Source organism: Pagrus major, chromosome 23 (genome assembly GCF_040436345.1).
Source record: "Pagrus major chromosome 23, Pma_NU_1.0".
Lineage (NCBI taxonomy): Eukaryota > Metazoa > Chordata > Actinopteri > Spariformes > Sparidae > Pagrus > Pagrus major.
The window spans coordinates 18,987,653-18,999,473 of NC_133237.1; the positions used below are offsets into that span (position 1 = coordinate 18,987,653).

Below are 11,821 nucleotides of genomic sequence, written 5' to 3' on the forward strand. Positions count from 1 at the left end.
TTCCCATCCTGTTGGCTCACATTGAGCAAGCTTCAGTGAGGGTGTTTCTATACCGCCAAGCCGTGTGTCTTTATATCGTGACTCTCCTCAGCCGTGTCAGTTAGGAATCCATTTAACCAAGGTTATTAGTTCTGTCTTTCATTGTCAGTGTTTTTGTCTCTTTCTATTTCTCTCTGTCTGCCTCCGAGAAAAGCTTCAAAAAATGTACTGTCTGGCGCAACAGTGGAATTTGAGCTGACAGATTTCTGTCAAGATAAATTTATTGCCCTCTCATTTCCTTGAAGTGGTGCTCTGTCTCCAGTGTCAGTGAGTATTTGTATTCATTTAAATGTGCAAAAACTGATTTTTTTGGCCACTCGGGGGCAGTGCAAACAAGCTGTGTAAACAACACTGACATATCATCACCTGTTACGTTCATTCTGGGAACTCGTTAGCAAACAGTTGCTCTGTTGGAACAACATTTGTATTCTGTCTCTGGTCACCTGGCAACTATGAATGAAATATAATCATTCAGAGAGCTCCTAATTTAACCTTAAAAACTGTAGCAAGGAGTCTTAGCATAGGAGTGATTTAGGAAGCTCCTTAGGGCTCTTCTCATTTCTCTGTTTTGTGCCTCCTCGTCTCCTCTCTCCTCCATCCTCCTGCCTGAGACCTGGAAATCAATCTCAGCTCGCCATATTGAAGAATGTCTCAATTCTTTTCAGGAGAGAGGAGGTGAGGATGCACAGGTTTGTCCTTTGCAGAAGTGTTTTTGGCAGCTGTGACCAAAAGAGGCGTGACATACAGCTGGAATATACAAACCATGTTTGGAGACAGACTCTACAAGTTATTTTAGTTAAAGATTGTTTGTGTAGTCCCTTTTAAGGCGCTGTTCTAACCGCTTTCCTTAATAACATTTTATATTATTTATGTCACATTATGCCCATTGTGACCTGAATTTAAAATAGATATATAACTCTTCATGAATACTGCTGAGCTCATCTGACAGAGATGATAAAATATTTTCATATATTTAAGATATTAAAAAATACGAAGCAGGGACGTCTCGTTTTGTTAAATGACTGTTAATGCCTCGACTCCTCTCTCCTCGTGTCTCTTTCTCGCCTTCCTCCACTCGCATCTCATGTGGGAGGGACTAAGACGGGAAGAGAGGAGGAGAGGAAAGAAATCGAAGATCTACAACCTGAGAAATGAGAGGAGGGAAAGAGCAACTCTTAGCAAAGAAGGGAGAGAAACTTTTATTTTAGTGAGGAGGCGTGATTGATCCCATTGCTAGGTTTGACTCATTCTTTTAATAGCTTTAATTTCATCACGAGGAGCAAATATTTGTACTTGGAAGCTTTATGAATGTGGCCCCTGGCATTTTAGACATTAAACTATCTGCTAAGTTAACCAGCTAGTTTACTATTGTGTGTCTAATAGACGACAAAGGAGTATATGCTTTAGGGCGTGTCCTTGGGATCTCCCCAAATATGGTGACTTCTGGCTCCGTAATGCCAAACTGGTGACTTCAAAATGGTAGTGTACAAACAAATGGGTGAGGTCATGGAGGCTCCTTTCACTATTTATTATACACTCTATGTGGACAGGAGGGCAAGAGCATGAGTGATCACTACTCGTAATGCATCCTCACACAAAGAAACCTCTTAAAGCCTAAATTAGTCGGTTTCTGCCACTAAATACGGACTATTTGTAGAGTTCTGTCACATTTCGTGCCCGTCTGTCATCACTGATGTAGTTAAAATTAAAAACAGTAGTTTACTAATTAAGGATTTGCAAAAACATGCTCTCCCTTCTTTCTCAAATTCATGGATGTACTGAATGAGAGCGAATGAAATTTCAGATGATGAAAAGAGTGAATTTTAGCAACTTTTCTCCTGCCAAACTCAGTTGGAACCTCGCCTTGCCACATCACAGCTCAGTGTGGTGCTGCGAGACAGAGCGTCACCTCAGCGGTAGGCAGGAAGGGGAAGCGAAGATCTATCCAGAGATGGCTAAGCCTCCTGGGTAATGAGCCTCCAGGGTTTCTCGCTCCTAATCTGTCAGCCCAGTTCTGTGACTGGCATGGGGAAGACAGGGCTGCCTCCGCCTGCCTGCTGCGAAAACACTGCCCCACTCCACAAGTCCACGCAGTGGGGGAACTCAGCAAATTTAGCTGAGCCTAATTAATGCAGAACTGCACTAAGAAGTCTGGGAAAGACTCTTCTGCTGCGAGAAGTTCCCACCTGTCTCTTCAAGCTTCATCTTCGCTAGGAACCCGGAGGGCACTTTCAAATATGTCCAAAAACAATCAGGATAATGATGATTGGGCAGAGTATCTGGGGCAAAGATTTGGAATGGGGCCTTGTGGAACGTGATAAAAAAAAAAACCTGATGATTAGTGGATCTTTGTAATGGATACTGATCAGTCTGCCTGTGAAAAATGACTTTGACAAAGGGTTTAAATGAACTCATTTTGGCTAATAATATTGGGTGTGGATCAAAGCTGCTCAATCGAGGGAGCTGAAGGCACAGGGTACACAGGATGAGTCCTCACATGTAGACGGGCAATTTCAGATATAAGCTCTCCAAACATACACAATTTGCCCTTCTGTTGACTTTTGACTGAAGCTAACAGGGTGGAGAGGTGCCTTGGTTGAGAAAGTCATTCTTCCCAAAAGGTCTCCATTATACCACTACTCCTTTGCTGCCTCTTCGTATTTCAGTTTGCCAGAAAACGAGGAAGAAAAGCACATCAGAGGGACCTTTTTCAGAAATATCTGACCCCGTACAACGATGCAATGCTGATGTCCAGCTCAAACCAGCATGCTACTGTGTCCTCTCCTGCTCACCCAACCGTCGCTAATACGATGACCTTATTAAACCCACCCTGTTCTCATATCCACCTTTTAAAACAATGTCCCCTGCTGACCGAATTATGTAGCCTAATTAAAGCATTACTCCGATGTAAGAGGGGAACATTGATTCATAACACCCTAAGTCAGGCACAGGCCTCAGTTCTTATTAGATAGACCATAATCAGGTCAACAGGTCTGAGCACAGTGAGAAGTGATATTGAGCACCTTAGAGTATCTGATTACAGAGAAATAATCAGATCTGGAATCAGCCATAGCTGACTCTAATTAGGCCAGATGTGAAGATTAGCTGAGGTTTGAAGGTGACTTTAAAGGTTAAGAATTGCTGAGAAGTCCCGTAATAAAATTATTAGCGCCCGGATGTCTGTATTAATTTCTTGTGCTTCCTGGTGGTATCAGGGAGGGCATGTTTAATTATCACCAGAGACATTTTCGCCCAGAAATGGCCAGAGGCTTTCAGACATTAAAATATTCAGCGTGCTAGATTGCTGTTTGGATTGTATTTGAATTTATTGTGCTCGGTGATGGTGAAGCGATTGCGACTGCAGACCGAAAGCATCAGGCTCCCTGGAAGCAGAGCAACAACATCGCCTGACAGGAGGGGCAGGGCTTCAAGTTCTGTCAGTACTAACAAGCAAACTGCCGCCAGATTTCACCTGGCAGGGTGCTGTGTTTTGGCTCATCCAAAAAAAATCGCTCTCTTGGCAGAGGAAGCGGCCTCGCTTGGGATGCATTGTGATGACAATGAGGGGAACAGAGGGTGTTGGGTGATGGACACCGAGAGCGCAGCAAGATCGCCCCGCATGTGTTGGGGAGCAGATGGGCCTCCACGCTGCTCTGCCCGGTGTCCCTCGTCCCTCATCTGCTGTCCCAGTCCTCAGAGCCACAGGAGCAGGAGGAGAACATTTGGAGTTTTTGTGCTCCCATCACCGGGTGTTATGGGATTTCTCCGACAGAGTCTGGCTATCTGTTGAATTGTTTTCCACACCGCCTGGTGTGTTGTGAGGCTCTTCTGCTATTCTGTGCTGGCCGGGTTTCAAGGAATAAGGAGCCCCATTTTGGAGAGCTGCTGTCAGGATCTGTCCATATTTTGGACCTAGTATATGGATTTTCTGTGTGTGTGTGTGTGTGTGTGTGTGTGTGTGTGTGTGTGTGTGTGTGTGTGTGTGTGTGTGTGTTTGTTTGTTCAGATTGAAGTCTTGAGAGGCCTTCAAAAGTATTGAATTCAATTCCTTCAAAAATCATCAAAAACGTAAAGTTATCAAAAAGTCACTCAAAAATCTGTTTTCTTGTTTGCTGCACCCAGTAACATGTTTTACCTGAGCCAAGGAGGTTTTCACCCATGTGCATTTGTTTGTTGGCTGATTGGTTTGTCAGCAGGATTACACAAACAACACTGAAGGGATTTCCATGAAACTTGTGAGGATGGGTCTCAGCCCAGTTTAGACCCCATTAACTTTTGGTGCTGACCCAGAAAAAAGACAGAACCAGGAATTGTCCCTCACTTTCTTTAGCATTGCAAGATAGGGCATTGATTTACAATTTGACGCAGAACTTCAACCTGGCGATCTTAAACTATGGTTAAACAGTAACGAGTGCTTTAAATCTGAAGTAATACTGGACTATTGAGTTTCACATTGGATCAAGCTTGACTAAAGTAAAGGGGACTGTTGGGCCTTAGTGGAGGTATGCGCTCTACTGACTGCCATTCTAGTTTTGTAAGTGGTTGTAGGCTGTTTTAAGATATTAAACATCTGTAAAGTATAAGCGAGACTATGAAAGTTAATATAGCAGGTTGTTTCATAGGAATTATTGCTGTGTCAACTTAGTAATGAAAAAGATCTGATAATAATTGTAAGCCCAATGGTCCCATTGGTTTTCCATTATTCATTGTCTGGTATTGGATTCCACGCCGTGTAAAACCTAAATAAAACAATATGATAACTTGCTTATCCTATTTGACATATTCAACTGAAAACAGTACAATGTAATATAGTGTAATAATGTTTTATATCATCAACTTCACTGATTTGTCTAAATATATGCAGAAGTTGATGCGGGCAGCACGTTTCAAAGAAGCTTCTGTCATTGGGATGGGTCGTCTCCAAGTTGCGTCCTAACTTGTTTGGCTTCATTCTGTCAGAAGTTCATATTATGAGACACACAACACACTGTGGTCTCTCTTCATGACCCAACATTGTACTGGTGAAGACAAGGGCGAGATTTGCTTGGTCATATGTTCTTCTCTTTGTTTTGCTAGTTGTCACATTTGGTTTAGGTTTCATCGTCTGCCGTGTTATAACTCCAGGCCTCCCCCTAGGGTGTACTACTGGTATGAAGGGTATTGCTATGGGCCTGGAAACACTTGTAAAACAGTTGTAGATAAACAGAGTTCATCTGCAAATTAATGCATTCAACTTTTTTGGAATCAGGTTTGTATTAAACTGCATTCAATGTGGTATCAAAAAGGTCTTAAAAAATCTTTTCTCTTTTCTTTTTGTGAACACTGCAGAAGCCCCACTGTGTGTGTTTGATCTCCAAACTAACCCCACACCCTCCTTCCTCACCTGCAGCTGACCTACCTGCCTCCCCCGTGGGGAGAGTGCGAATCGAAGGCTCTGGAGTCTGGCTTTTTCCAAGCGTACAGCGTCACTGCCTGCAGGATCGACTGTGAAACGCGCTACATTGTGGAGAACTGCAACTGCAGGATGGTGCACATGCCCGGTAAGCACCGCTGCTGGTCTGACTTCAGCAAAGTGTTGACCATGCAGTCAAGAATTGATGTTTTCAGCAAGGTTGCAGTATTTTATGTGAGATAAAGCCGCATTACTAGGCCTCATATTGATATGAGGAGTCAATACTGGATTAGGTGTTGGCATTTAAAAAAACCCAGGGATCATGTTTCTGCTTTCATCTCACAGTTTATAGTTTGTTTGTTGAGTCTTCCAAGAACTCATGTGTTTTCATTCAAACTGTTCTTAGGTGATGCTTCTTACTGCACACCTGAGCAGTACAAAGACTGCGCTGAGCCTGCCCTGGGTAAGTCAGAAGTCAAGACAGCACACACACACAGTGTATTTTCTGGTTTACATATCATTATTTTCCTCAGCGAGGATTAGGATTAACTCGCTCCCTGTTGATACAGAGCTTTAATGCTAAACCTGCTTTAAAGATGTGAAAACACTGGAGAGAATTTCAAGTTTTGAGACGGCTCAACTGAAGAGCAGCTACAGTGTTTCATCATAAATGCCACTGAAGTAGAAGAAAATCGAGCCATAGTTATAATGTACATCCTCTCTGTCTGTTATTGGACCTCGTTTAAAAAGGAAATTGCTCCGTCAAGGAAGAACTCAGAAGGTAGACTCCGACTCTGGTCTACTAATTAGTCCACGGCACTGTGTGGTAGAAAGTGAGTGTGTCACGACTGAACTTTTTGATTTATCGAGAGAACAGGATTTATCTCAATTCTTCCCCTCGTGTGTGAAGGGCTCATCAAGTCTGTAACTAACATCAGAGCAGACAGGGACTGCAGTGTTAGAGTTCAATTTAATGGATGGATGCTCAGATAGATAATGGCTCATATTTCCTGCATTGAGCTAAATTATACAGCCAGTTAAGAGCAGCCTTTATCCTGCCCTTCAGATTCAAGATTTTTTATGAACTTTGTCAGTTTTATTAACTGTTGGCTCGTCCAGATGTTCAGAGGTATCGATCTGATTTTCTTTGTTTTTTTTATGAATCTGCCTTAATGCCTCAGTTTGCCTTAGCCATACACTGACGAGAAGCTCATGAAAGTCAGATGAGATGGGTCCTTTGTGATTGTATCTACATTAAAGGGGCTCTGTGGGACTACTGTGTTGTGCTGGAAGCAGTTCATTAGTTATTGTTCGCGGACTCAGAGGCACTGAGACGAGACACTGGAGAACGTGCATAAAGTCGCATCCTTTGGACTGTCACGGAAAATCCAACCTGAGTCCTTCACACAGATAATCCACAGTCCAGCAGCTTTAAACAACTTCAACAAATCATCCACAAGCACATTAAAATCAGCTCACATATGACCAATAAAAAAGGGCTTAATACATGTACATTTCTACAAATTGTCACATAGAGCCCCTTTCATTTTCTTGGAGTGTTTAAAGTTTTTAGCATTCTTAAGTAGCAGGTTCATAAAGAGATGTTTTCACAACTGTTTGCTGTGTTTGATTATTATTTGTTAAGGGTCACAAGGAAGGCTTAACCCCGTGGTATGTCATAGGAGAAAAATCTGTGTAATGAGGCAAGACTAAGAGTGTGAACATTATGGATTAGGTTTAAAGGGTCAGTTCACCCCAAAATCAGAAAAGCATAATATTTGTCTTACCTTTAGTGCTGTTTATCCAAATAGATTGTTTAAATGTGAGTTGCCAAGCTTTGGAGATATTAGCTGTAGAGATGCCTTTTTTGTGTACATGAAACTGCTCACAACAAGTTCTGTGGATCGTCTTGAGTGACTGGGTCATGATTTCTGGGAAGAGACATTGCTGTTGAGTCTTTCAAATGTATTTTTTGGCCGTTTTGAGTCCCACAAGCTGAGTGACATCTAGTTCCATTATCAAGAGAAGGCAGACATCTCTACAGATGTTTACTGATATCTCCAAACTTTGGCAACTCACACCAAAACAATCCAGATGGATAAATAACACTACAGGTAAGAGGAGGAACACGGGTGAGCTGTCCCTTTGCAAGAACTGTGAACTTGTTTGATGCTGATGGCTGTTATTAAGAAAGAAAACATCACACAGACTCAGTAGTCTCATTCTAGTTTGCTAGTCAGACTGTTTTGTCTCTGGGGAGACATTCTTGCTCACAGTACTGTAAATAACAAAGAAAATCAACATTACATATTACATTCCTCTTCAGTAATGCACATTTAGCAAAGCCATTACCCTACAGAACTTCTGCTCACCACTCTGTAAGAATCACTGAACATAAACACAGTGATTGCACAGCGGTAGTCTCCACATCAGTAATGAGACACGGGCGAAATTATGTTATAAGTTACCTGAATGTGACTCGTATTCTCTGTGTGTGTCTCCCCATCGCTGTGCATCACACAATAAATGAAAGGCTGTAAACACAGCAGGGAATATAATTAGAATATGATAAATCCATCTAGTGTTGCTGTGGCGATATCAACAATGAGAGCTGGACTAGAAATCGAATCCAGCTTTAATCATCCTCCAGTATTTTCAGATTGTGTCAGAAAATACAAAAAATGTATGCACATCACGTCCAGGTAGCTTTTCCACATGTCCTTTTCAAACCCATTTGGCACCATCTTGTGTAGAAATTTTAGCTGACTTATTATGATTAAGTAGCGCTACTGTTAGCTATTAATTCTAATATAATCTGCATTTTTGTTCAGCGTCAGCCAAATTATACATAATACATATAATAAGTTGATTCAAAAGCATACTAAGTAATATATGACCTTTTCCACCTCGTCTTTTGGCCAGTGGGAGCTACAGCAGCATCAGAAAAACTTTCCTTCCTCCCACACCAGTCACTCTGATCAGCCTCCAACCCGAGGAAAATTACGTCTGGAAAGCCAGAAAGTTACCAAAAAAAGCAAAGGGCAACAAAACTTTCAGGCAATCAGCCTCGCGGCTATAAGCTCCTACATATAATTGCATTCAGTGTAACTCACCAAAGCGTCATTAGCATGCACTCGAAAATCACACGTTTCACTGTATGATGCAGCAGGAGCATGAAAGGCTTTGGTGCTTATTCCAGACAGCTCTCTCTTTCCTGTAATTGGCTTAATTTATGGAAGAGTGAGGCTTTTGCAATCCCAACACACACATGCACACACACACACACACACACACGCACATTCACTCACTCAGCTTGGATCATTGAATGCAAATGAATTCTCGTTTTAAACTCAGTGCCAATTTGCGATACCCACCAGGGGAGATTTCACACAGCAAAGTTTGATTGGGCTTTTCTCACTCCCTGACTGTGTCAATCAAGTTTTGAAGATGGCACTGGAAGTATTTTTTGATAGGAAATGGCTGCATCTGTTATCTGAGAACAACCTGTTTATCTAGCCACTTGCATTTCAGTAAACAGAGACTGCTCACAATTACACATCTAGACAGGAACACAATTATTTTCCAGTTGTGGTTATGGCGGCGAAACAGTTGATTCAACCTGCCAAAGCTGTCTTAAATAAGTGGCTTTATAAGTTGTCCACCTGTCAGAAGGATATTAATTTATACAGTAACTCTTAATATGGTCCTTGTAAAAAGCTTTTGTCAGTGTTGTTAAAAGTACAATGAAAACACATCTATTCAGTTTAAAGCACCATTATGTAACTTTTTACCTTAAAATAACAGCTTCAAAGTCATTTCGATGGTGCAGTGTCTTGTAATAGGGTGAGTGGTGTCTCTGTCTCAGACACTCCGCCCTCCTATCACTTGTTTCTGTACTATGTGACTTCAGTGAGAGGGTAGGATCACAGCGTTACATACATGTTTACTTCAAGATACGAGTTTAAAGACATAACATTGTTCTGATGTGATGAGTTTTGTTTGTAGTAAGCACCTACATTACGTCTGACAAATTGTGACAGACCTGGAATTTGTTTTTAAGACAGTGATGTCGCACTCAGAAACTGTGGGGGGGCGCCAAATCGATCAAAAATCCAATTTCTACATAATTTTAACCACCTTACCCATTATGTCATTGTTAAACCTTTACTAAGCTTTTGCACTTATTAACAGTAAACTATGCTTTTTGCGTAATGAGTATTTATCCAATACAATTTAGACTTTCAACAGGCATTATCAACAACCAGTTATGTTTTTGTATGTTTTGTACGTGTTTGGAAAAGGTTACCAGGAAGAAATGTATTATGGTAATTTGGTCTTTTAGATCAAATTGTGTGTGAGAGAAAAGGAGTGAAGACGGTGGACAAAAGGTGAGAGGCTTGGAGAAAGAAATCAATCATTTGAATGCACAAGGCCTTGCTCCTGTGTAGCCAATAACATCTCATTTGAATAAAAATAAGAGACCACTGAGAAGCCATATTGAATTTCCTCTTGCAATTACGTGACTGTGTGGCCTGGCCGACTATTAGTGCACCGTGGGGGATAGCTGCCTCGTGCTCTGTGATCTGTGGGCTCTGCCACAGAGAAATGAAACTCTCCTCTCCGTTCAGAGAATAAAGGGTGGATGTGCCGGGGAGATTTTAAAGCCAGAGCGAGAAGTTTTTGGTGGTGAGAAAGGACTCGGTAATCTCTGGTGAAATTAAATGAGATCTATTTAAACTTCAGAAATTCAGTCTTCAGCTTAAGGAAAGTGATTTGTGAGGAGTGAGAGTGAGCGCCTCGGTGCAGGAGAAGCTTCTGACGGAGCTATATTTGAAAAGCTTGTGTCGCTTGACATTACCATCACTGCGAGAGAGTTGGTGTTATGTAGGAGGCTGTGGGCTTAACACAAAATCATCCAGTGCATTTTAGTTTTTTTGTTTTTTTTTGTTTGAGTTGAACTGCCAAAGCAGAGCCGTGAATAGAGGCTGACATTTCTGTATCAGGACTTTGTCTCTGTCGGGGAAAGGGCTGTTTCACGGATGCTGCTTCAGGGCGTGTTTGTGTTTGGTGCCTTACATTCGCTCCTCTGTGACTTTGATAATGACATTGACTTACACTGTCGTTAAGGCTTTTATAGTACAGAGTACATTTTAGAGTACATTCACGAGACTCAACACGCAGAATGAATGGGCCCCTGTGTGCAGTCGTCCATGTTATTTTTATGCCCGTGTTTGTAGATACTGAGTATGTGACCTCTGTTTTCAGTCAGATTAAGACAAGAGATGCTAAATGAATTTTCCTGTGGCTCTCGAAAGATATAAAAACCCGTCACTCTGAGCACAAAGCTGCAGGAGCTTCAGGCCAGTACTTTAGTCTGAGCGTGATGAGCTTTAATGTTTATCAGCAGTGAAAATGCATTGATGTACAGCTTGCTCCAGCACGCTATAAAGATGCGACTGCTCAAACGGAATTAGCTGTGGAGGCTATCTGAGCCATTGTGTGTTCTTTCATATTACTGTCTTTTTGAGACACACAAACCAACAAGGATGATTGAACTGCAATCATCGGTTACAGGATACTTATCATGCTTTGTAATTTTTTCCTGTCCTTCAGTGCTTTATAGGTTCACATGCATGTAAAGGATCTTGAAAGTTAAAAAGGTCTAAGTCCACACCTATAGAAGCTCCTCTCTTCCACAGAAAACACTGCTCCTGAACGCCTCATCAGTAGTCCCGCCTTTAATTCTGTGACTCTGTGACATCACACTACGTCACCATGTCAGACATTTGCATAATTTATACCTAGCAGCTAGTTTGGCACGTAAGAATTGATCTGGCACAGCTGCTCTGTTGTTGTCAGCGGTGCTGGGTCAGGCATGTGTGAGCTGACCAATCAGAGGAGACTGGGTATACAGGAGGAGGGGCCTTAAAGAGACAGGAGCTAAAACAGAGCGTCTCAGACAGAGGGGGAATACAGAGCTGCTACACTTGACTGATAAGAAAACTGACTTTCCCCCCACAATCCAGAATATGTGCACAGGTCCATACAGTGTGTATATAAGTCTATAAGTATGCAAGTCCTTGCTACACTTAATATACAGACACGACTTCTCTGGGTCCATCTTATTTCTGAGCTGAGGTGATATCTGAAGGCGATGCAGCAGCCTGAATTGTAATTCTTTTGGCTGTATTACATATAGATATGTTATTAGCATACTGTCCCTGTATCCTTATCTAGCTCAAGGTCTTGAGCTTACATTTGCAAGTTGCATCATTTGCATTAGACTTGCAAAGGTCCTGATAGCATGGACCTAAAATAAATCTACTATAATTGCTTTGTTGGTGATAATTCCAGGTTGAATCTATGCCCAGGCTCTGGATAAAACTTGTA

General features: G+C 41.8%; 1 protein-coding gene across 2 annotated transcripts in view; it reads left to right on the forward strand.

Annotated features, from left to right (window-relative positions):
• Positions 1-11,821, forward strand: part of asic2 (acid-sensing (proton-gated) ion channel 2) — a 362,875-nt gene that overhangs the window by 343,732 nt on the left and 7,322 nt on the right. For both annotated transcript variants that reach the window (XM_073494605.1, XM_073494604.1), the window contains exons 4-5: positions 5,429-5,579; positions 5,838-5,894. In XM_073494605.1, coding sequence (XP_073350706.1) covers positions 5,429-5,579; positions 5,838-5,894 — 208 coding nt within the window. The remainder of the gene's footprint in view (positions 1-5,428; positions 5,580-5,837; positions 5,895-11,821) is intronic.